This window comes from Rissa tridactyla, chromosome 2 (assembly GCF_028500815.1).
Source record: "Rissa tridactyla isolate bRisTri1 chromosome 2, bRisTri1.patW.cur.20221130, whole genome shotgun sequence".
Classification (NCBI taxonomy): domain Eukaryota; kingdom Metazoa; phylum Chordata; class Aves; order Charadriiformes; family Laridae; genus Rissa; species Rissa tridactyla.
In genome coordinates, this window is record NC_071467.1 from 164,652,725 (window position 1) to 164,677,876 (window position 25,152).

Here is a 25,152-nt window from a genome sequence, read left to right on the forward strand (position 1 = left end):
GCTGGGTCCCAGTGGCAGGAGGCACTGGGGTCCTAATAGGTGTCTCAAGTGTCAAAGCCCAATTCTGGGTGCAGGCACCAGTTGTAGATGTTGTAGAGGGACACATGCTCGGACACAGTGCTGAGGTGATTCCTCCAGTGCTGTCACCCACTGATCAACACCAGGAAAGGGAAAACAAAACCAGGGAGGTCACACTGAGCTCACATTTCCTGCCCATCCTCTTACACAAGTGAAAGAGGTTTCTAAAAGCCTGATTCAAACATCTGGCAGGATGGGAGCTGCCCGCAGGGGAGAAGAAGCTTCCGTAAGTGCATTTTCTGCTTCTTGCTTGTGGACAAAGCTGCACGAGAAACTTGGAGAGGTTCTCTTTTCTTCTTGAAAGTTAGCCAGCTTGTACGCGCTGGTGCTCCAGCGGGCTTGGGATTAATTTGTGAGCTCAGCCCACATTGCATTCATCAGTTCTCCACTATGAGCTACGGGATGGGGATGTGAATGCCAGCGCCAGCGTGATACGGAGGGGGAAAGAAGCAGCAGAGGGAGAAAAAGCACCTCGGTGGGCTGTGGAAGAGACCCAGAAATGGAAATTTTGGGGATGGCTTGTCCTGATGTGGGTGCAGAGGTCTGTGTTGGGGGGGAAGGTGTTTAGGGGTCTGGCTGGGTGTTGCTGGGTGGGCAGCACTGTACAGCATCTGAAGGTGTACAGTCAGAACTGTATTTGGCTAAGGATGAATTTCCTTTAAAATAAGAAACAGAAAAAAACAAACCCAAGCTCATTCCTAGAAAAGGCTTTTTCTAGCACTCTCCTATGGCAGATGGCTGCTCTCCATGGCTGCTCTGTCTGAAGTGCCCTACGGACTCATGAAAGAACAACTGCGAGACGGCAAGAAAACATTTCGATCCAGCCCCATCCAAATTTTCTTTTCTTTTCAGAAGCCTGGAATTGCCTGGAATGGGTATTTAAGCAAGTTTGGACATGAGGCCACAACAGGTATGTCCACAGCTTCACTCCTTATGGCTGCACACCCACAGGCATCCTCAGCACCCCACTCCACGCCCGGGGTGCTTTGCTTAACCCACTTGGGGTGGAGGGGCTCCCCTGTCCTGGGGTGTTTGTGGTTTGTTCTCAGAACCTGGAGATTAGTCTTGATTTTTAAAACCCACGATAACCTTCATGGTACTCGTGGGAGGTGGCTCAGGCAAATCCCATCTCCCATCGTGGGAGATGGACTCTTCAGGGACAGCCATTACCCAGTTTGGGTGGCTTTTGGAAAATTAAACCTTTGTAGTGTTCTTGTGTGTGGATTTTTTCTGAAAATCAGACTCCGAAAACAGAAAGCTCTCCAAATCAGTCACCATTTCCTGAAATCTGTGCTGCAGCTGTCTAAACACTGACGCCAGCCTGCGGTCCTGGGGAGCGGCTGACCACGCAGCCGTCGCCCTCTTCGGTCAGGAGGCTTTCATCCCACGCCTCATCTCACGCAGGATCGACTCTAGCGACATCCTTTCAGCTAAATCTCTACCTTTACATCTAACCTTGAGTCAGGAGTTGATTCTGGTGCCTACATGTCCTTACGTTGGATAAGGCTTTGAGCAACCTGATCTAGCGGAATGTATCCCTGCCCATGGCAGGGGGATTGGAACTAGGTGATCTTTAATGTCCCTTCCAACCCAAACCATTCTATCATTCTGATTCTATAGTTCTATATTTTCCACTTACTAATATCTTTTACAAGAATCCATGGCTTGGTGTCCTAGAGTCGGCACGGAGAGGAGTCAGTATCCTACCAGGAGAAGTGAGATGTTCAGCGTTTCACCTCTGGGAGCAGCCCCACCAACATAAAGGTGCTGGTGGCAGGTTTTGCTTCTCTGCGAGTTGAGCTGCCGCTTTCTCAGTAGCGACCCGGGTGACTCTAAAGCAGCTGACGGCGAGGTGTGGTGATGGATCTCCCATAATTTAGAGCAGAAACTTCCTCAAAGGCTTGCAGTGGTGTCAGGAGGAAGTGACGAGTTATGTCATGCTCATTTACTTTCAAGTTTTGACTTGTTGGAGTAAGGAAACCAGAACAATTTTTTTGTATGTCTATGTGTAGACAGCTGTCCCCATGCCATAGGCAAAGGCCAAGGAGCACAGGACACAAAATAATTATCAGAAGGTTGCAGAAATTTAAATCTGTCAACTAGAGGAAAACCCTCCGTGGTGTGATGTTTGTCTTTCTTGAGTGAACATTTTGATCCCCTTCGCTTGTCTTTTGTTCCTAGGCAGCCACTTGTCAAACGCAACTTCAAAGGTGGCAACAACAACCGCTGCCACCTTGCTGGATGCTGCCAATTCGAGCGACTACCCGTATGAGTACTTGGATGAAGAGGATTATATGCAGTATGGCCTCTGCACAAAAGAAGAGGTACTCTCCTTTGGCAGAGTATTCTTGCCATCTTTTTACACAGTGGTCTTCCTGGTTGGATTGGCTGGGAATGTCCTCCTGTTTATTGTCCTCGTTGTGTACATCAGGAAGAGAAAGAAAATGACGGAGGTGTATCTGCTGAACCTGGTGGTTTCAGACTTCTTCTTGCTACTAACTCTTCCTTTTTGGGCTCTGTACATTTCTCAGGGGGTAATCTGGGACATATTGTGCCCGGTCTTAAATGCCATGTACACTGTGAATTTCTACAGTGGTATCTTTTTTGTGAGCTGCATGAGTCTGGACATGTATCTGCAGATAGTTCACGCTTGCTCTCCTCGCAGCTCCCTGACACGGAAGAAGTCCATCCTTGTCTTGGTGGTGGTATGGGTCCTTTCCATACTTCTCTCCATTCCTGATGGCCTCTTTACCAGCACAAGGCAAATCCACAACAAAACCGTCATGTGCACCCATGATTATGGCCAGAAACACTTATTTTGGAAAGTTGTCTTTCAGGTCATTCAAAACATCCTGGGTTTCCTTTTTCCCTTCCTTTTCATGGTGTTCTGCTATTCCCGCATAGCGTGTGTCCTCACCACATCTCAGATGCCTGGCTCAAGGAGAGCACTCTGCTTAGTCTTTACTCTGGTGGGTGTCTTCTTTGTCCTGTGGTCCCCTTACAACATTGTCCTCATCCTTCACTCCCTGCAAGACGTCGGTGTGATCAGGAGCTGTGAAAGCAGCAAGCGATTGGACTATGCCATGCACGTCACGGAGAGTTTGTCCTTTGTCCACTGCTGTCTCAACCCCTTGCTCTACGCTTTTGTGAAAAAACGATTCAGGTTATATTTACGGAAGATCCCTCAGGCTATTTTCAGGAGAAGCGCTTTCTTTGACATCCAGCCCTCAGAGACAAGCCAGTCTTGCAACAGATACACAGCTGAGATAGAAATGTTGAGTATCACAAATGCGTGATAAATATTTACATTCTTTACGTTACATGTACGCCCTCTATGCTGATCCTGGCCATGCAATGGAGTTGGTGGGAGCCCACAGCACTGCGTAACCAGATATTTCATTCTAGTGCCAGCACCGAGATGAGGATTTTCTGTGTTGGGATTGAAAAAGTATCCATGGGATTTGTTTCTGTTATAAATGGAATTATTATAAAAGGATTGCCCTGAGTTTATGCTCGTGGAAGAAGCCCAGCTCCTGTCTGGAGTATGTGAGGATTAGTGGATGAAGGAGCAGCTTATCTAGATGTTGTGTCCTTAAAAGTGCAAACTGAAATTTGTGCAGAACTTGTCCCCCATAGATCCCAAAGGAGCTGATGGAGGAGAGCAATCCCATTATCCCTCCAGCTCGTGGTGTGAGCCAGGGAATGGATTTGCCATGCTCATCCATCAAACCAGACACAGGTGGCCAGAAGCCCAGCTTATGGGGTGGCTTTGCTTCTCCTGGCTTTTGCCATCTTCCAGGTAGATGTGTTCAACCAGGCTCATCCCTTTGTTTACCAGGAGAGACAACGGGAGGAATTCGGACTGGGTTGTCTGACCAATGCTGGGTTTCTCCGTTACGATCAGCTGTGCCACGCTCGGGTGTGCTGAGCGGGAAACTGTCTCTTTCCGAGGGACAGATCCTTGGTTAGGGATCAGTTTGATCATCAGCTGATTTGAGATCAGTTTGATGAGCAACAAAGTTCAAACCAGTAACAACCAGTGAAAAAGAGAAAAAAAAGAGGGCTCAGCGGAATGGTGGTGGAGGCATTTGCCTTCCTGAAGATTGATTGTGACAACATAAAAAAGATCCATGGATACTGTCGTTAATAAGTTATTGGCTTTGCAACACCACAGTGAGAACATGGCCCTGGACAGAAGGGCACAGATAGCTGTTTGCCAATCCTTATTACCCAGCGCAGCTTTAAAGTTCAAGGTTATTAGTTTGGTGACCTTTATTTAAAGGTACTATTCACCTCAAATACCCCTCGAACCTTAAACGGGCACTTTCCAGCCTGGAAAACTATTGAGCACGGGAGTTGCCTAGAATAGCACAAATAAAATTAACAATTTAAGAGAAAACACTTATCACCTTAATTTTATTGCTAGACAAGGTTACTGGACTGAGAAGGGCTTTGAGTTGGTCTAGAAAGGTGGATTTGTTTTCACTGCTGTTATTTTTCTTGCCAATGTTGCTACAGCATGTTTCCAAAATGGTAAGGCTGGGATCTTTCCTTAATAAAAAAAAAAAAAAAAGGCAAAAAAAGCTGGAATAAATGTTTAGCTGATGCTATGATGTGGCCTTCGCTCCACGGGTCAGGTCACTGGGAGGGAATGTGGAAGGAGAGAGCAGCTGGGAAGCAAAAGCTAAGATGAAGCTTGTGATCCCATAGAGAGAGGAGGGCTCGTGGGACCGTGCAAGACTTAGGATGGGATGCTCAGGGGAAGGGCAAAGGTGGAAGAAATAGCGGGGAAGGAGTATCAGGGTGGACTGGGGAGATACAAGGGTGGGAAAATAGAGAGGGGGGGTATAAAAGGGGCTGGTTGTGTGTAAGCAGTGTGCCCCGTGCCTGATCTTGGCAGTCTGTCCTCTGGCCTTATTAAATACTTTTTCTTAACTCTCTTGCCATATGTCACTCTCTCTCCTATGTGAGGGGGCCGCGAGGTCCGAGCGCCAGCGGCTGGTGCAGGGTCTGCGGTCACTGGGTGCGTAGGTCAGGGTGACAGCACCCGGAGGCACGGTGCCGGATGGGGCACGGGGTCCCTGGCGTGATCCTCAAACCCCATCCAGAGAGTGGGGAGCAGGAGAGATCAAGAAGCAGAAGGGAAAAATGGGGAAAAATGCCAGCCCCAGGAGTGGGAGCAGGAGGGCAGAGGGCGGGGGGTTCTCCACCGGCTGGAGGGGACACAACCGATCTGCAACCACTGAGCATCGGGTGTGCACATGCACAAGAAGAAAGTGCTGTCGTCCTTCTGGGCATGACAGTGCTTTCTTCTGTGCGCTGCTGCTCTCCAGCCAGGAGGAGGTCTTGGCTGCACACAGATGTTGGACTCATCTGCTGCAAAGCAAATGGAATGGATTCAAGCCCTCATCACCCGTGAGAAAGCCAGACCTGCTTTGCTTTGCCCTCATACAGGTTAGCAGTGCTTGCACTCTGCATTGGCAAAGCACTGATGGGGCACCGGGCACCGGAGAACACCAAAATACTTTGGATACTTTTCCTTCTCTTGGCTTTTGAGACCAAATCAACACAGCTGTAACCCCCTCCCCCAGGGGGTCCTGAGCTCATTTTCAGTAGCATTTCACACATCCACTTCTCCTGTCAGATTTTCAGCCTGCAGCGTGCGTCCATAGCCTGGTATTAAAGACAGAAATCACCGAGTGAAATGCTCTCAACCCTCTTTTTGAAAAACTGGGCTCCATGCAGCCTAGAAGAGGGAAAATTTGCTTAAGCTGCTGCAGAGGACACGCTGAAACCCATCCACCTTACACAGCAGCCCAGTAACTCCCGACTTCATTATAACACACCTTCCACCTTAAAAATCTCTGTCCGTTCAGCAAGGGAGAAGTACACACAGGAGCGCTCCTGGGGGGAAAGGCAAACACTCGCTGCCAATGGGGACAGAGGTTGTCAGCTGCACATCTGCATATCAGCTGTTGGATGGGAATAAAAAGCACCCTCCTGCCCTAAGCTAGCTCTAGTCCAAGCTCCGGGACGGGGTGCAGAGCTCTCATGGCGCTCTGGCTGACTCTCCTCTGTACCTTGATAGCATCGCTGCTCGGTGGGCTCTACCTCCTGGGTGCGTTTCGGAGACAGAGACCCAATGAGCCCCCTCTGGACAAAGGTACTATTCCCTGGGTGGGTTACCTGCTGGATTTCAGAAAGGACAGTTCAGAGTTTCTAAAAAGGATGCAGAGAAAACACGGGGATATTTTCACGGTGCTGATTGGAGGCCATTACTTCACCTTCGTGATGGACCCCTTCTGCTTTGGAGCCATCGTGAAGGAATCACGATCTAAACTAGACTTTAGGACCTTTGCATCCAAACTGGTCCTGCAGGTTTTTGGCTACAAGCCCATCGAAGCCAACCATAGCATAATTCATGCATCGAGCACGAAGCATCTGATGGGAGACGGACTCACTGTCATGACACAGGCCACCATGGAGAACTTTCAGAAGCTGATGCTTTTCAATCTGAGCCCAGGGGAGGAGAAGCGAGTGTGGCAAGAGGATAGCCTCTTCCACTACTGCTACAACATCGTCTTCAGAGCTGGGTACCTGGCTCTGTATGGCACGGAGCCACACCAAGGGGCAGATAATAAGGAGAAATCTAATGAGCAAGATCGCATCCACTCCAACGAGGTGTTCCATGAGTTTCGGAAGTTCGACCGTCTCTTCCCTCGCCTGGCCTATGCCGTGTTGCCCCCCAAGGACAAAATAGAAGCTGAACGGCTTAAGAGGCTCTTCTGGAGCATACTGTCTGTGAAGAAGAGCTGGCAGAAGGACAATATCAGTGGGTGGATAAGTGACCAAAACCATCTTCTGGCAGAAAACGGTGTCCCTGAGTACATGCGGGATAGGTTCATGTTTATGCTCCTCTGGGCATCCCAAGGCAATACGGGCCCAACTGCCTTCTGGCTCCTCTTTTATCTAATGAAACATCCAGAAGCTATGAAGGCTGTGAAGGAAGAGGTGGATAAAGTTGCAAGGGAGAATGGCCAAGAAGTGAAGCCGGGGAGCCCACCAATTAACATCACCAGGGACATGTTAAACCAGACTCCTATTCTGGACAGTGCTGTAGAGGAGACCCTGAGACTGGTTGCAGCCCCAATACTGGTCAGAGCCGTCCTCCAAGACACCAGCCTGAAGACGAGCAGCGGGACAGAGTACACCCTACGCAAAGGAGACAGGCTGGCTCTGTTCCCACACATCTCCGTGCAGATGAACCCAGAAATCCACCCTGAGCCTCATGAATTTAGGTACGACCGCTTCGTGAACCCAGATGGCACCAAGAAGGATTTCTACAAAAATGGGAAAAGGCTGAAATACTTCAACATGCCCTGGGGGGCAGGAGTGTCCATCTGTCCTGGGCGGTTCTTCGCTACTGCTGAAATTAAACTGTTTGTGTTCTTGATGCTAAGTCACTATGACCTGGAGCTGGTCAACAGAGAAGAGGAGATCCCAGCGATAGACGTCAGCCGCTGGGGATTCGGGACGATGCAGCCTGTTCGCGATGTTCGGTTCAGATACCGCCTACGCTTTTAATTTGGGAAGTCCTTGTGGTGGTGTTTGTTCTGTTTCTGTGACAGAAATTGCGTGATCCCATGGTTATCAGATCTGTGCGGTGCCAACACTGGTATGATCCTGTTTGTGTAATTGTTATCATGGCTTTTCTCTTTACTCCTCCATGTGTATCATTGTTCTGCGTCTCTGATTATTGTGGTGGTGGGTTACATGATAAAAGCTTGTCTGCAGACCCACAAAGGAGCACAGAGAGACAAATAGTACCCTGCTAGGCTACTCCCAGCCCCGTCCTGGGTCCATCAGCCCATCAAAAGTCCATCTGTACAAACCCAGGGGAGCACAGGGGCATATTGGCAGGTGGGAACCCAAATTAAAGGCTTCCAAGGAACAAGTATTTCATCCAGGTCCCTCCCAGGGCTCTCCCAGGAGAGCCATCAGCCCCATGGTCCTGGCACAAGACCTATCAAGATTTGCCATCGGGAGCAGCTCTCCTGATCGCCATGTGGACTAAGCAGGATTGCTGTCAAGGGAGGGGGGACATCTTATGGCATGTAGGGAAAGACCATTTTGGGATTGCACAGGACTTATGGTGGGGTGCTTAGGGGAGGAACCAAAGGTGGGAAAAAGGAGGGATTTAGGTGATTTGGGGGTAAAAATATAGGTGTAAGACAATAAAAAGTTCTGGTTGCGTGCAAATAGGCGGCTGGTCCATACACTTGGTTGCTCACACCCTCAGCCTGATCAGCACAGTCTGTCCTATTGTTTTATTAAATTCCTTGCCTTAAATTCAAGACCATGAGTCAGAGAGCCCGTGTGTCCGTGGTGCCGGCAGCTGGCACAAGTGTGTGAGTGGGTGTGCAAGCGAAGGTCAAGCCAGATGAGCTGGCAAATAGGTGAAGTGGCCAGGGAGCCTGGGGGCGAGCCCGGCCACGCTGCAGCACTGGGTCTGTGTTATTTCATTATCAGCTCCTTAATGACACATTTACTTACAAGATGATCCTTAAAGTCCCTTCCAACCCAAACTATTCTGTGATTCCATGAGTTTCCGCGTGAAATTATCATTAGCAGGATGGCATCAGCTTGCGGTAAACACCTGAATGATCAAAGAACAACAAATAGCCTCTCCACAGACATAAGGATTTCCTTGGGGGTCTATAGTCCCCTTCTTCTATCTGATTAAAACATACTCCTGTGAGCTCCCCAAAGGGAGCAGAGGTGGATGTATTGAGTTAAGGACACACCGACAGCTCATTCCCTGTTCACCTTGAAGAAAAGGAGGAATCTTGCCACTCATCTCATTTACCACGTCAGTGGGAGGAGAAGAGAGTTGCAAGCATCAGTAGTAACCTACGGTACCGGTTTCCTGTCTCTATGTGAGTCACCTGCCTTTCCAGGGCTGCAGGAGGTTGTGCGTTCAAGCCCTGTGTTTTGTGTACAGTTTCTGGGGCTAAAAAAATAATTTCTCTGTGTGTGTGTGTGTGTGTGTCTGGATTCATCCCGCTAACTGTAACGCAGCGGGAGCGTGGGTACGTCCAGCTGAGTCAGGATACTCCGCAGCTCCCTGTTTCAACCCAAATCATTGCACAAGCTTAGAAACTTTAGACTCGGCTTGGTGGCGGCCAGGAGCAGGTCTGTCGTCACGTGAGGGTACGGCTGTCCAGGGTGCAGCGCCTGAGCCTTGGTAGTGAGGGTGAGCTCCCGGCTCCTGGTTCATACTTGATCAGGATCTCGATGGTCCTTGACGCTCTCCTCAAGTGCCACGGGCTGCTGGTGTTCCCAGAAGATGCCTGTTGGAAAGTGCCACCCCCCATCCAGATTTAGACCCCATCTTCTGCAGAGGCCCAAGGAGGCTATAAGGAATGGGATGGCATGATGGGAAGGGACTAGAAAACCCAAGTGGGGCATGGGAAAACAATGTCAGTCCCATAAGGGCTACAGCCACTGTGACCTTATAAGCCCACGAACACCCACAAGGAAGCACCACCTCCACAAGGAAGAAGAGGCAGGTTATAGTAGTAGGTGACTCCCTTCTGAGGGGAACAGAAGGTCCAATATGCTGCCGGGCAGACCCTCTTCTTAGGGAAGTATGCTGCCTTCCTGGGGCCTGGGTCAGGGACATCACTAGGAAACTTCCCAGCCTGGTTCGGCCCTTGGGCTGCTACCCACTCTTGCTCTTTCACGTGAGTGGCAATGAGGTGGCAACGCATAGCCCAAGAGCAACCAAAAGAGACTTCAGGGCCTTGGGAAGGTTAATAAGGGAATCTGGGGTGCAGGTTATCTCTTCTTCTGTTCTCCCAGTTACAGGCAGTAACTCTGAAAGAAACAGACGTGTGCAGTCTGTCAATACACGGCTCCGTGGCTGGTGTCACCGCCACAATTTTGGGTTTTTCAACAATGGGATGGCCTACACGGCACCAGGCTTGTTGGCGTAGGATGGGGTTCATCTTTCTGAAAGGGGGAAGAGGGTGTTTGCTCATGAGCTAGCTCTGGAGCTCGGGGCTTGTTGACCGAGCTTTAACCTAGGCTTGTTGGGGGAGGGGGATATTACCCGGCTTGCTTGTGACAAGCCAAGGGATGATGCTCCAAGGTCTGAGGGATGTGTCACTAGTGAAGGCCCTCAACCTGTTGCTCTGAGATGTGCTGGGTATGCTGTATCACACTCAAAGTCTTATGGGGATGAGCCAGGGGCTCCTGAGGCAATAGGAACCAGGGAGTCACAGATAAAACACCTCAAAGGAGGACCACTTGAAGAGCAGCATGAAGGAAATGCAGCCACTCCAGCCAGCGAGTCAGCTTCATCGAGCGCCCACCTGAAGTACCTTTATGCAAATGCTCGTAGCATGGGAAACAAGCAAGAGGAGTTAGAGATGTGCACACGCCTCCGAGCTATGATCTTGTTGGCGTCACAGAGACATAGTGGGATGGCTCTTACGATTAGAGTGTTGGAATGGAGGGATACAGACTCTTCAGGAAGGGCAGGCTGGAGACACAAGGAGGGGGTGTTGCCCTCTGTATCAATTAACAGCTGGAGTGCATGGAGCTCCACCTGGGGATGGATGAAGACCCAACGGAGAGAGTATGGGTAAAGATTGAAGGGAACACAGGGGCAGGAGGGAAGGGACGCCATCCAGAGGGACCTGGACAGGCTTGAGAGGTGGGCCCGTGTGAACCTCATGAAGTTCAACCAGGCCAAGTGCAAGGTCCTGCACCTGGGTCACGGCCATCCCAGGGGCAAATCCAGGTTGGGCAGAGAATGGATCGAAAGCAGCCCTGAGGAGAAGGACTTGGGGGTGCTGGTGGACAAGAAGCTCAACATGAGCCAGCAACGCGCGCTTGCAGCACAGAAACTAACCCCATCCTGGGCTGCATCAAATAAGTATGGCCAGCAGCTTGAGGGAGGTGATTCTACCCCTCTGCTCTGTGCTGGTGAGACCCCACCTGAAGTACTGTGTCCAGCTCTGGAGCCCTCAGCACAAGAAGGACATGAACCTTTTTGGAATGGGTCCGGCGGAGGGCCACAAAGATGCTGGGAGGGCTGGAGCCCCTCTGCTGGGAGGACAGGCTGAGAGAGCTGGGGGCGTTCAGCCTGGAGAAGAGAAGGCTCCAGAGAGACCTTAGAGCCCCTTCCAGTCCCTAAAGGGGCTCCAGGAAAGCTGGGGAGGGACTTTTGATCAGTGAGTGTAGTAATAGGACGAGGGGTAATGGTTTTAAACTGAAAGAGCAGAGACTGAGATGAGATATTAGGAAGAAAATCTTTGCTGTGAGGGTGGTGAGACCCCGGCCCAGGTTGCCCAGAGAAGCTGTGGCTACCCCATCCCTGGAGGTGTTCAAGGCCAGGCTGGATGGGGCTTTGAGCAACCTGGTCTAGCGGGAGGTGTCCCTGGGGTTGGAACTAGATGATCTTTAAGGTCCATTCTGACCTGAACCATTCTATGATTCTATGATCTCCATTTTAGCCACTGGCTCTAAAGCAGGATAAAACTTTGCTCTACAAGCTCTGCTCTGTTTTTTTTTCTCCCCTTCAATAATTAAGGCTCTGACAGCATCAGCCCTTACAGAAGTCCCATCACAGCCTTACCTTTGTGGAGGCCAGTGGATCGGATTTTAATGCTGATGCTAACCTTGGACTTTATGCATGACCGAGGGATGAAACTCAAACATTTTCATGTATGTCCTAACATCAAAGCCAGATTCTACTTTGTTCTTCAAAGGACAGGGTTATGTTGTAACTACATGTTGTGGGTAAAGTACCCCATATTGCCAGACTGGGCATTAGCCCAGACCTCACAGTGGTGGAATTAAGCTGAAGCTCTTCCCACGTTTTGGCCAAGCTCCACACCATGCCCAGGAATGCCTTGGGCAGGTCAAAGCGATAGTGAATCACGGTCAAGTGATGTCCTCGCTCCAGAGCAAGAGGATCTTTTGTGGGGGTGGTTTTCCTGCAGGTCATTCACTGCTCATGTAACAGAGTATATTTGTGGTTATCATTTGTAGGGACGCCAGGTCAGAGTTGAGAGGTGAGGGACAGGTGATGCAGAAACATGGAGTGGGCTTAGGAAAAATGTATATAAAAAGAATGACAATTACCAAGACTCGGCAGAAAAGTTTGGCTTTACTTTCTTGTCAGAGTGGTTTATTTAACCAAACAGTATTGAGTCTAGAAAAGACTTCAGACATGCTCCAATGCATGCAGTTGTGAGAAGCAAAAATAGAATAAAATAAAAATCACTTCATTTGAGTCATATACGGAAGAGTGTCAAAGCTCCAAATGAGTTAATCTGCAATTAAGATTTATGCTTAGATGGGTTGTCCCCTGGCACTCAGCTTCCCATCCCAAAGTGTACCAGGAAGAGTAAAGAACTAACCTGTGCCAACAGAAACCTTATTGGGTGGGTTTGTAAAAGAAACTAAATCGGAAGGAATCCAGGGGCTTGAAAAAGTCACTGCGGGGGCAGAGCTCATTGCAGTGTCTGTCTCGTGTGGCTCCTCTATCCATCCCCCAGGAGAACTAAGCACAGAATCTGTCCCTAAGACCTTGATTTTGCATAGTGAAGACAATATTATGTTGACGTTCAAAGCTTTACAGCCTATTGAATTGGTGTCTGCGCTCAGCAGCACAGTGAAAGCTTCTCTGCTCTCAGTTACAATTCCTGCTCTGCACATCGTGCAAGGGAAGGAGTCGTCATGCTGCATGCTTCAGGTTTGGAACAATTTGGGTTAAACGTGTTGGGAAAGACCACCCCTGGTTCAACGGCATCACCTCTAATATTAAACTGTGATGCATTAGAAACTGATTTCCCATCCATGTTCCTCTAAACGCAGCCAGATACAGCTCTGAGAAAGCCTCCGCTTACCGCTGCTTGTAAGGAAAATTGAAGAAACTCAACGGCACCAATAGATACATCATTCACTTCAGAGAAACTCAAAGGAACACCCAGGTTATAAGTAAAAAGCAATGACACAGCTAACACCATCCATTGCAAAGGAAAGCAGATTTTGAAGGAGAAAGAGGAACCTGAAATTTGAGGATTGTTCTGAAGAATTAAAACACGCAAGATTTCCCAGTGACGCTGCTGCCACGTCTCCTGGTAGATGCACTTCCCAGAGAGGAGCAGCCCGGCTTCAAAGGGGCAAAGCCTCTTAGTGGTACAACATCTGCATATAACAACGGCATGGTCACTACTGCATTTGCTGCCTTTAATGTCCGGTGGCCAGGTTATTCCCAGCAGGTCATGGCATATGCTGAAATGCCCCGTGACAGGCAGGATGCACCGATCCAAAGGCAGTGAAGCCAGGCAGGATGGGGGAGCATTTTCGACGGGGAGCAAAGTAAGGCTACAACGAGCCCCTCGCACCACCGTCTGGCAGTCTTGGATGGGCTGAGAAAAGGCTTTCTGCACACGCCCATTGTAGCCCCACTTGCGAAGAAAGCCGTACAACTAAACGCTCCGTGTGCTGGCATCCTGGCCATAGGGAACATCTTTCCCAGAGATACCCATACACCAAGTCACAGCTTGGTTTCTTCAAGAGTTATTTCTGTATGTTTGTAATTAACACATTTTTAATATAATTGATGCAGACACAGTCAAACAGGCGAAGTGTTATGGTAAGATCTTTTGTGATAGGTAAGTCTGTCATCTAGGTCTAATGGGAGAGTTCAAATACATGCCCCAAAAAACAAGTTTTGTGGTGTTTTCAAACCCTGAAACCTTTGAGGAGCTTGGTCAGCTCTGCAGACACGACAGTGCAGGCACCCATGGAGAGATGGTGACCTTCCATGGAGCCACACAGCTCACCAAGCAGCGGGCTGGGCTCTAAGAGAGCAGGAGATGGTCTGCCCAAGAGGAGTGGCATACGGAGGGTCAACTTGGGCCATTAACCCTTCCCAAAGACAAGCAAACTGTGGTCTCTTGCAGGAGTAGGATGAGGAAGATGTGCAATTAATCAGTTACCAGAAAGCCCCATTGCTGCTCCCCTCCCTGTACACACCTTGTACCACAGGGTTGAGCTACAAGGCTGCTTTGATGGACACTGGCCCTTCTTGTTCCTTGTCACTTGCGCAGGAGTGAGTTTCCTCACAGAGTATGAAAAGCTCTGTGGTACTACTGTCACACAGGTAACACATGCCTCCTCCCTTTGCAAGCCTCTTGTTGGTCCACAGCTAGAAGATCTCTCCTCCAGCCTCGTGGAGATGGTGGAGAACTTGGCCAGGTAAGCGACATGCTGAACCTGGTTGCTGATGGATGCTAGCAGAGTCCCACCACTCCAGCCTTGTGTCTGGCACTTGGCAAGGACATAGGATGACAGGATAAATCAGGTTGGGAGGGGGCCTCAGGAGGTCTCTAGGCCAACCTTCTGCTCAAAGCAAGGTCAGCTATCAGCTCAGAGCAGTTTGCTCAGGGCTTTATCTAGTTGGACCTCTAAACCCACAGCCTGAAGATACATAGCTGTCTAACATCAGCCTTTCCTAAAAAAGTGCTTCACTTTTCCCTATTTTCCCATCATAACTGGTCACTGAATTCTTTTGGATTGGAGGCAGGTGGGAAACCCACCAGTCACTCAGACCTTGCTGTGTTGGTCACTGTGGGATGAGCAGTGCCGTACCATCTGAAAGCATGTCTGGTCATCACGTCCTGGGCCAGGGGCAGAAGTCAGCGCCCAGCATTTGCGTGCGTGGAGTCCTTCTGACCTCAGGGAAGGATTTGCAAAGCTGCTTGGGGCTGGTAGCTAGTTCCATGCAGAAACGGCTATGCCAATCTCTCCTGTTTATTCCAGGAAGCGTGCAGCCAAGTGACACACGTACTGTCAAGTTACCGTTAGTCAGCTGAGCCATGTTAGGTCTGTATTTCTCTTCTTACCTTGTGCCAATGCACATAATATGGATTAATGTTCTCAACATTTTGCTCAGAGCAGTTACCCCAGCTCAGCTGATGCACAGCAACTTGGCAGGACTCTTTGGTACCAAACACTAAGTTCAGAAGGGGAGAGGGAGACAATTCACATCTGTCGTTACGTCCATGTCACTGTGCAATCATGAGGCCATACTTGGAGCACAGTAGGCCCCTTTTCTTTTCCCGTTCAGTGAGGAAATTCCTCAGTTTGGTGGTAGGGAAGGTAACCAGAGCCTGCTGCCTGTTGTCCAAACCTGTCTCCTGGAGCCATGGGCTCTGAAGGCACTCTGAGGCTGATGGCCTTCCCCTAGGACAGACAGACAAAGGTGAGAAGGTCAGTTGGGGATCCACGTTGGGTGAGGAGGCTCCTTGCAAATGGAGAGAAAGGATAATAGCCGGAATCTACACCAACTGTACTGTTGGGAGAGCAGACACCATCTTACCAAGGATTTGCACACAGCGTGCTCTGGAGAAACGACACTGCTCCCCCGGAGAGACCTGCGTAGCACCTTGTGAGCTTCACTTTCCCCTTCCTGGCCGTCCTCAGAAACTCACAGGGTATGTCGGAGCTGACGGGGTAGTTGGCACTCAACCTGCCCCAAAAGAAGAGAATTGAGCAGAATGGAAGACATCGCTCAAGGTGCTGCTTCTCCCAGGAATTCCCACCCAGCAGTGAGAGGAGGGTGACGACATATGAAACATCATATGGGAAAACAAAATCCCAAAGGCCACTGTTCTTCTGTGGGTTTCATGACTTTGGCTGCTTTTCTACTTGGTGTAATTTGAATTTTCTGGTTAAAGTTGGGGCTTTTCAGGCAAGGCTGAGTGAGAAACGCCAGCAGCTGCTGTGCTGTAAAACAGCCTTGCTCTACTCGGAGACATCGGTGGGACTGGGCAGAGTGTGGTGCAGCCAGCTCCATACTCTCCATCACACAGACTTCTGTGTCACTGCCAAGAAGAGGGGGCTGTGCTGGTTTCGGTTGGGATAGAGTTGACTTTCTTACTAGCAGCTGGTGTAGTGCCATGTTTTGGATTTCGGATGAGAATAACGTTAACAACACACTAATGTTTTTGGTTGTTTCTAAGCTCTCAGGGCCTTTTCTGCTGCTCAGACCGCCCTGCCAGTGAGTTAGGCTGGGGGGAACAAGAAGTTGCGAGGGGACACAGCTGTGACAGCTGACCCCAACTGACCACAGGGATATTCCATGCCATATGATGTCATTCTCAGTATATAAAGCTGGGGGAAGAAGAAGGAAGCAGGGGATGTTCAGAGTGATGGCATTTCATCTTCCCAAGTAACCATTACGTGTCATTCCTGGAGATGGCGGAACACCTGCCTGCTGAGGGGAAGCAGGGAATGAATTCCCTGTTTTGCTTTGCTTGCGTGCGCAGCTTTTGCTCTACTTATTAAACTGCCTTTATCTCAACTCATGAGTTTTCCTTATTTTTCTGATTCTTCTCCCCATCCCACTTGGCGAGGGGGAGAAGTGAGCAAGTGGCTGCACGGTCCTAGTTGCCAGCTGGAGTTAAACCACGAGAGGGGCACAACTGAGGTCAACTTTCTGAGTCAATGCATCTCCCCTGGTTGACGACTATGAAATTGCACTTTTAAAGCTGCTCATAGGGCAGGGAAAGACAGACTGACTTACATGATGAAGGCTGTGATTCCGATGGACCAGATATCAGTCTGCGGGAGGGCTCCTTGCTCTGTCAGCAGTTCTGGAGCTAGAAAAGCAAACTGGTGTGAGCCAAGCTCCCGTACAATGCAGAGACCAGCACAAAACCAGTGGGTACTTTTATGTTTTGCTACCTTCCCAAGAGCAAAGAAGAAAAAGCTTCAGGCCAAATGGCAGTAATACTGCTCTGAACACATGGACGCCAGCCAGAGCAGTGTCAGCTGTGACCTCTCTGGCTTTGTCCTCTGTGGTCGGAAAGTGGGATTGCTGTCACCACTATCTGTTCCTGTAAACTCACGCTGTTACTGGAGGGCAGGGCCTGGGAAACTTTGCTTGGTGGGGCCAACTGCTGCTTTGACCGATGACTCTCTGTTTCTGTTTACCACGGGCTGCATACAAGGCCAAGGTCGCTGTGACTGAACTCTACTTACCCATGGTTTCAACATAGTCCATGCACTTGTCCATAGTAATAACCTTGTCCTGTGTGTAGAACTGTGCATTGCCAAAATCCAGGAGTTTCAGCAGGTTGGGCTCAGTGATGATCATGTTTTCAGATCTGAGATCCAAGTGCAGGATGCCGTGCGCATGGAGATACTCAATGGCACTGAGGATCTGCCACAGGTAATCTCGGACCTCCACTTCTGAGTACGATGTCCTGGTAGAAGAAAGGGGATAGAAACCAGAGGTGTCCTATCTGCATGCCCTATCTACACCCACTACCGTCCTTCCCTAGATGTCTAATCGCATGAGGGCCTTGAGAGTCAAGAAGAAACAGCTCTACTCATTTAGCAAATCTACTGTATATGGAGAGGCTGGTCCAGACCGTGAGTCAGGTTTACAGCTGCAAGAGGTTCAAGAGGTTGTAGAGCTGCATGTGGTTGTGCAGAAATCAGAATGCAGATTTGATGCCCACCATTCCCTCTGCTTAAATCAGCAGATCCATTTTCTGCTGTTGTGAGAAACAACATGGAGGAGAAATGAGGCTTCCTGAGCCACAATAATCTCCTTGTTATGGGAGAGGGAGTTTCATATCAACTGTTGTAAATTGCATTCAACATCTCAACTGGGTGGCCCTGAATTGTCCCCTACCCCAACTTTGTAGCGAACTTAAGTCATTTTTTTATATCACAAGAAGCTGCAGAACAAATGCATCACAAATCCTGTGTGCAATGACAGCGCTCTGGAACAGGTGGAGAGAGAGGATCCAGTTTGTCAGGGAAAAGCGACAGGTGTCTTGCTCCCTCCACCAGCCCTGACTGGAAAACCCTTCCCTCCACTTGTTATTACCGTAATGCCAAAGAGTGGAGCAGCTCCGGTCCCACGCACATCTCCTGGATCAACACTAAGTGCCGTGGGCTGACGTAGGCTCCCTTCAGCTGAGCTATGTTTGTGTGATGAAGTTTCCTCAGGACTTGGTACTCGAGGAGCACAGTCTGCTTGTCCTCTTGCCAGTAAGGGATAATTTTAGCAGCTAAAGTCTTGCCGCTCACTTTCTCCCTGCACTGTCGGACGATGCTGAAACGCCCCCTGGTACAAAGGAACACAAAGGCAAGTTAAACTTCTCTGCTACTCCTGGAAGAGCCAGGAGCTTCTGTTCTTTAAAACCACCAGGATCCCATGCTGTGTTTTTCATCCATGCCCGAGGTGGAGTTACTGCATCTATTGTCACAGTTTGTACATCCTCCTGTGTCTCTAAATTGTACAGTCACTTTAATTTGCAGGAGTGAGAGCTTAACTCCTGTGGGGAGAGACAAGGTGGCTCATTGTGTCTCAAGCAGGAGAACTAACCCCTGCAGGCAGCTGCCTCCTTCTGTTGGGAACAGTAGTTGGTGCTTTCTCTTCTAGGCAGAGAAAGCTGAATCCCAACCCTACGTCTGAAACCGGTAGCTGTAGCAAGGAGAGGAGCCTTTGTTAGCCCTGGGCTCATTTCACGATATCCTGGTGCCCAGCGCAGACCCTTTTGCTCTCCCAGAAAATCCACACTTGAGTCCTACCAAAGCAAGGTGAAGATCGCTCAGCCAACGATCTCATGTTTAGAGGTATCGCTGTGGAGGTATTTTCAACAAAACACCATGAGACTAGGTGAGCAGCGCATTTATAAATGTGACTTTTCTAAACTCCAGCCACAGGTGGCGTTTCCCTCTGTCTGGTTGAGTGCTCAGTTGGATTCATTACCTTTTGATCTCTGTTTGGAAGGCGTAGGTCTGGTAGGTTGGGAAAGGCTCAGATGGTGCAATTATCTCGCTCTCTTCTTCAGTAGCAGCTGATGGGAAGTGCTGCGTTGCAGCACGAAGCTCTGCAGAAAAAAAGGGACAGGGATTACACGGGAAAACACCTCTGTCTGGAAACTGGAGCCTCTCTGAGCCACCCTCCGCTACCTGTGAACAACGACAAAGGTGACAGCAGGGCTTTCTCCAGACAAGTCTACCCAATGGCACCCAATGCTATTCGAATGAAGCAGATTCTGGGCTGTTCACCCAGTAATTCCCTGGTGTGACCACTCCAAACTATAGGTGATGGATTGTATGTTGTGTGCTATGATATCAAACATCTTAGCCACTGGTTTTCATCTTCTCACACAGCAAGTCATCAGGGCACGGTAAGAGACTGACAAAGAATTAGAAATTCCTTTTAGTTGGATATTTCAGGGCAGCAGCTGAAACTTGTTGCTCTGGTTCTGGCATATGGTTGTGTCCGAGCGCTCCCTGAAATATTAAAGCATCTCTTGACACATTAAAGCTTCTGCTTGGAAATGCCGGGCACATTGAGATACGGTAACGCATCCTGAGCCAAGGGAAAGCAGGGAATTTAGGGTGAGTTAAAAATATCTCTTGTGAACTGATTTTTACAGAATAATCCTTTCCACTGGGAGGAAATTCCACTTAGACCATCCTTCCACTTCTTGGCAGAAAGGATACTTCCTTTGCTACAAGCATGTATTTGCTGTGGGGTTATGGATTTCTTAATTTTAAAAACATCTGAATAGAATGAAGTATTCAAACAGGTGAAAAAAATAGTAAATCAAGCTTTGTCTACTTCAGAGACCAAATACAGCTGAAAAATGCACCACGGCAGGGCAATAATTCCCAGTAGCAAACACCAGAACACAAAAATTAACTACTGAATTTAGGACTGAGTCCTTATCAAAGAGCAGGTCCAGGGCTTTCACCAATGGCAGATCCATACCCATAGATCAGTGCCACCAGTAAGACATTCATTGTCCCAGACCTGTTTCCTCGTCGTCTCACATCAAAAACTGAGTGGGTCTTCAGTGAGTACTCTACAGTTCCCAGACTTTTATATTATTATTGTATTTTTATATATATTTACATATTATTTATATTTACATATTTTTATTATTTTAATATTTATGTTGTATATATTTACACATATTCCCCTGTGCCCAGAATTAGAAAATAATTTACTTTTAAGTAGGAGAGCCAAAGAGGAGGAAGACCTAAACCACCCCAAGCCAGGTGGAATTGCTCTTGATTCACGTGCCCTTGACTTCTGGACCCACATCCAAAAGGGTGCAATTGTTTTGATGCGGGAAAAACACCATGCTTTCTTGGCATTCGATCTTACCCATTTGATCCTTCCCGGTGATTTTCACTTTGGCAGATGGGTCGCTGTACGGGCCCATTCCCGCTTTACTGGTGCAGGCTATCCTGAAGCAGTAGATAAACCCCCTGGAAAGATTTTTGGCATAGTAGCAGCAGTCAGCGATGTCGGCAGCAAGAGTCGTCCACTCCCCATCTTGGCCAAGGAAAGAGAGAAAAGAGATTAGGAGTCATTTAAGATGGTCACACCAAGGGTTGGGGTTTTTTTTTTTTGGTTTTGGGTGTGGGTGTGGGTGTGTGTGTTGGTTTTTTTGTGGTTTGGTTTTGTGGGTTTTTTTCCCCCAACAACTTTGCTCATGTGTTGGGAATATGGAAAAACAGCGGAATCTCTTGCAGCGAAGGAAAACTTGACTTGCTATGGACAACTTCTGTGCAGTGCCAAACTCCTCTCTCAAATTCAGCTGGTTTACATCTAATCAGTCCAAGCTGTGGCGAGATTGTTTCAGAGGAATGGTCAAAGTTTCTTGTATAGTTTCTGTTTATGTAATTCATACCACCAAGCTCTAATGCAAACACACATCAAGAACTCCAAACAAAAGCTTAGAAAAATCACTTTTTCTTTTTTTTTTTTTCCCCCCTTTGGCCCTATCTTGAGTTCCAGTTGAAAGCATGAGGTGCAGGATTTCGGAGCACAACTATCCACTAACACCCTCCTACCAAACCCAGCGAGCTGGGGCCAGGTTCACTCAGCTTTTATGAAACTCGAGTGATTTCTCACGAACTGAAATTGTAGGTTTGTGCTGGAGTCATTATTCATGGGACTAAGGTGGGAAATAGAAAATCACCAGCAAACATTCAATGATCGTTCATTGCAGATGGTGCTGTGCCCCATACTTTGACATTGCTGCTGTGCTCAAGGCTGAACTCAAATTGAGACTGCCTGAGATTAAACCCATCCTTTCATTCAAATAAACACATGTAGAAATCTTCAAACCATAGGACAAGCAATAATTCACCGCCCAAAATGAAGGCATCAATGACTTTGCAGGGTACTGGTTGGATTAGGGGGTGAGTATGTGTAAGAAGGAGCAGATGCAGCTCAGAAACAGAGAAAAGCGTCTACAGAAGCCACATGCAAAAGCCTACTGTGAAATAATGGATAAAACAAGGACCTTTTTTTCTGCATATCTTAATTCTCCTGTGTTCAGGAAAGCAGGACTTTGCATGTTCCTGCCAAATGCACGGAATGCAATGGAAGATAGTAGATGCTCTTTCCTGTTTTTCTTCCTAATTGGAACAACTCACATTTGTATCCTCCCCAAAGTCTCGCCTACAGTTGTGTCGAAAGGAATAACAAGAAAGCGAGCTGTGTTGGAGGAAAAGTGGCTGACATCAGCTCCAGAGTGAAAAGACAGAAAGCTGCTGCCCGTGCTCATGCTAATCCAGAAACACGTGTGTGTTTGGAGAATTGAAAGAAGGAACAGGGAGCAGTTGAATCCAAAGGGCTGTGTATGTGCGACTGCAGTAGAAATTACTGTCACGGGTAGCGTTTATAACAATAACAGCAAAAACAGTCCCAAAAGAGGCAGAACAGGCTTGGGGATTTGATTCAAAGTTCGTGGAATTAAATGAGAAAACATCCCCTGACTTCATCAGGCTCTGGACCAAGACTTGGCAGGGATCATCAAACGGAAGATGCAGTTTTGCCAAACTTTCGGCATCTTGTCCTGGCTGTCTGCCCTAAGCTTCCTGCACAATTGATGGAAGCAGAAAGGATGGCTGTTTGGCAGAGGATGAATTGCCTTTTTGATAGACCGTCTTCCTCCGCAGACTGTACAGAAAGCCTGGGGGTAGGATGATATTTTCTGCTGGTCGTCGTTGCTGGGCATTATTAGTGTCTAAGGCTGTCAGAGGATTACTCAGGCCTGTGTACCTGGCACCAGCCGTGCATATTCTTCTGTAGCTGTTCACTTTTTTGGTCACAGCTTCCATGCGACTTAGTTTGATTCACGCTTTAGCAAAGCCTTTGCATGAGCATGCATATTCCAGCCTGATTTAGCCAACACAGCATCGAACTTTTAGATGGCTAAATGATGGCGCTATGAATTTCATTCCTATCTTTAAACGAGAGCTAAAATGAGGCTGTTTCTGAATAAAAATCAAACATCCAGCTGGTGGAGAAATCATACAAATCGAGGTGTTCCCTGTAAAGTGCAAGGGCAGCGCTCTACGTTACCTTCGCTCTTGCACTGGACAGTGTAACGGATGGGGATGTTGGTTTCCACCGGTTTCCAGACCACCTGCACTCCATCCTGGTAGACCTCCACGATGTCAGGGGGTGGAGGGCTGGGAGGAACCTCTGCCGAGAGGAGGCACAAAACCCAGTGACTGTTGGCAATAGCAGTGCTGTGATACATACCTCTGCAGCCAGCATTCCTCAGTCACACGTATTCTTTATATATATATATATATAAAAATGTATATGTTTTAATTTATATATATGTGTATATTTACACACATACCTAGTGGAACAGCAACTTAACCATGTCTAATCTAAACTCAAGATTTTGAAGTCTGGTTCTAGAACCACACGGTTACTGGAGAGGCTCCGAATCCAGGAGAGAGACTAAAGAGTGAAGAAGGAGGAATGAACCCTCCAAAATGTGCCACGTTATCAGACAGCAAGGGCCGCGGCCCAGAGCAGGCAAGAGAGAGATTGTCCTCTGAACCTATCTGCAGAAATACCACCTCACAGCTATTTACAGGTCATATTTTTGGGTAGAAGTACTTGTAATACCTACTTCTTTAGCTGCTACTTCTCTTACCTGCTTTTCTTATGATGCAGGAGGTGGATGCTGAGCCCAGGGAGTTTGTGGCCACACAGGTGTAAATACCAAAATCATCAGCGCTAACGGAGAGAATAGTTAACAGCTGGAAGTTTTTGAGTGTGGCTGAGATGAGGATCCGGCTGCTGCTCTGGACAGCTATCCCGTCTGAAAAGCAGAAGATAGGAGAGGTAAGTACCCTGCAAAACTTACACCAAGGTGTCCAAAACCCTCCCTGCACCCCTGTCCCAGAGGCTGGGGACTCCCTAGAAGGATGCCAACGTCACCTCTGAACCAGTTGACGTGCAGGGAGGAGTGAGGCGCCGTCCGGCACGACAGCGTCACGCACTGTCCGACAGCAGCAGCTTGATCGATCAGCTCCTCAACGAACAAAGGTGCTGCAAAGAAGAGGAAAACCAGCAATTCGGAGTGGCCGGGAGGCCTATGTAGAAAATAAGTGCACGCAGGACATCAGAAAGCATTTTTAATTGGTTCAAGAGCATTTCTGGTTGATGCTCTGTCATTCCTTTGACCACCGGTTGGAGAATCCTCTGGGCACTGGGCACATGGGTGGAGGAACCCCGTTCAGCCCCGTGGACGCAGTGTGACTGCTCACACACAATAATTCAGATGGATCTTGGAAGGTCCCTAGGGAATATCTACCTTGCCCGGCCCTGCTGGTACAGCTAAGGCAGCAGAACAGCTCAGGGGAGGGAGAGATCATGTCACAGCAAGAGTTTTCTTCTGGCCTAGCTTAAATGTGGGGTCAAAATTAAATGATGGTATTTCAGGGATGAGTGGATCGGATCAAGACAACACAAGAAGAGATAAAAAGTGGATATGGAAGGAGAAAAAAACACCACAGAGCGTCAAATCTGCTGCTGTCTCCATGGGAAAGGTGGAGCTCAGGTTTTTTTCTGTGTTTCTCCAGGGCTTTTCCTCCGCAGTGCCCAGGAGCTGCCAGCCTCACACACGCGCCCTTCCCAGTGCTTGTCTCTGCTGAGTGCTGGGGCATTAACCTGACCTCAGAAAATGCTCCTGCTGGAGTCAAGGGGAAACTTGCCTGGGCAAAAGCAAGTTCAGCTTTGCTGCCGTGACATTTGGGGCTGCCCCACCATTTTTCATGTCGCAGCTCTGCCTCGTACAGCAGCGTGTCTGTCCCTTACACACACATAGGACTGGAGCGTGGGAATTCACAGTTCCCTGCTTCTGCCATCCCACCCTTGGATACTCCATTTCTTCTCTTTCTAGCTTACGAATAGATTTTCTTCATCTGCTGGGGCTTCCTAGAATGGCTCCAATTTGCCATTCAATGCCAAGACAAGACAGTTTTAGCAAGGCCAGTAGTTATGAAGTAAACAGAGGAGGCTGGTTCATGTTGCATGGGTTGGTCCAGGTCATCTCAAGACAATCATTACAGATCCATCCTTAGAAACAACCCTCAATCAGCACTGCTTTATTCGTTAGTGATACTTCATGATAAAAACTAACTGATAAAACTGACTTAAGCAATAGCAATACCTTTCTCCTTAGGCATGAGGCTTGATAACTTGAATGAAGGGAGGCCCGATTTCCTCTTCAGAGATCCTTCAGCCCCTGTTAACAGCTCTTTTTCTACTGCCTCACTTCCCAGCTCGCCAAACTCTGTTTCGAAGAAAGGATGAGAAGTCATTCAAGGCCATCCTTCTCCCTGTGGCGTCCATTTACAGCAGACAGTTCTGTCCTTTGCACATAAATAGGTCAGCACTCACAGATTTCTTTATTAACGAGCCTTCAGTCAACAGGGAAGGCTGTGACAGCTATTACAGACAGAATGATGTCCTGGAAGAACAGGGCATGTCTAGGGATGGCAGAGAAGAAAAGGACAGGTCCTGTTGTCCAGTGTCATCAATTTAGGTTGACTTCGCCAACTTCTCCTGCTCACTTTAGCTTTAAAGATTTGCCATGGTCAGATGATAACAGCAGAAGAAAGTGGTGCAAGGAAAGCATCATCCAGCCCTGATCTGCTTTTGTGCAAACTCAGAGAGGAGAATTTAAGCCACTTCCATCAGCAGATTAA

The 25,152-nt window shown here is 48.5% G+C and overlaps 3 protein-coding genes across 18 annotated transcripts in view; 2 read left to right on the plus strand and 1 right to left on the minus strand.

Moving 5' to 3' along the window:
- Nucleotides 1–230: 230 nt before the first annotated feature.
- On the plus strand, nucleotides 231–4,871 carry ACKR2 (atypical chemokine receptor 2). 2 transcript variants are annotated; one of them, XM_054193259.1, is made up of 3 exons: nucleotides 231–304; nucleotides 931–988; nucleotides 2,260–4,871. In XM_054193259.1, exons 1-3 carry the CDS (start codon nucleotides 272–274, stop codon nucleotides 3,372–3,374), a joined length of 1,206 nt encoding a protein of 401 aa, XP_054049234.1. In that variant the 5' UTR covers nucleotides 231–271; the 3' UTR covers nucleotides 3,375–4,871. The 2 variants fall into 2 exon arrangements, with proteins under 2 accessions (XP_054049234.1, XP_054049233.1); XM_054193258.1 differs by lacking the exon at nucleotides 231–304 and adding an exon at nucleotides 342–619.
- Nucleotides 4,872–6,072: 1,201 nt separating this feature from the next.
- LOC128906301 (5-beta-cholestane-3-alpha,7-alpha-diol 12-alpha-hydroxylase) lies at nucleotides 6,073–7,809 on the plus strand. Its single transcript, XM_054193378.1, has one exon. The coding sequence runs from the start codon at nucleotides 6,130–6,132 to the stop codon at nucleotides 7,660–7,662; it is 1,533 nt and encodes a 510-aa protein (XP_054049353.1). The 5' UTR covers nucleotides 6,073–6,129; the 3' UTR covers nucleotides 7,663–7,809.
- A 4,425-nt stretch (nucleotides 7,810–12,234) lies between these two features.
- The window catches only part of OBSCN (obscurin, cytoskeletal calmodulin and titin-interacting RhoGEF), a 200,245-nt gene continuing 187,327 nt past the window's right edge, over nucleotides 12,235–25,152 (minus strand). For all 15 annotated transcript variants that reach the window (XM_054190395.1, XM_054190392.1, XM_054190391.1 and 12 more), the window contains 11 exons: nucleotides 24,615–24,737; nucleotides 23,381–23,491; nucleotides 23,094–23,261; nucleotides 22,505–22,627; nucleotides 20,294–20,464; nucleotides 18,884–19,004; nucleotides 17,996–18,235; nucleotides 17,140–17,363; nucleotides 16,682–16,757; nucleotides 15,476–15,625; nucleotides 12,235–15,339 (listed from right to left, as the gene is read on the minus strand). In XM_054190395.1, the coding sequence (XP_054046370.1) occupies nucleotides 15,162–15,339; nucleotides 15,476–15,625; nucleotides 16,682–16,757; nucleotides 17,140–17,363; nucleotides 17,996–18,235; nucleotides 18,884–19,004; nucleotides 20,294–20,464; nucleotides 22,505–22,627; nucleotides 23,094–23,261; nucleotides 23,381–23,491; nucleotides 24,615–24,737 (1,685 nt within the window). In that variant the 3' untranslated portion in view covers nucleotides 12,235–15,161. The remainder of the gene's footprint in view (nucleotides 15,340–15,475; nucleotides 15,626–16,681; nucleotides 16,758–17,139; nucleotides 17,364–17,995; nucleotides 18,236–18,883; nucleotides 19,005–20,293; nucleotides 20,465–22,504; nucleotides 22,628–23,093; nucleotides 23,262–23,380; nucleotides 23,492–24,614; nucleotides 24,738–25,152) is intronic.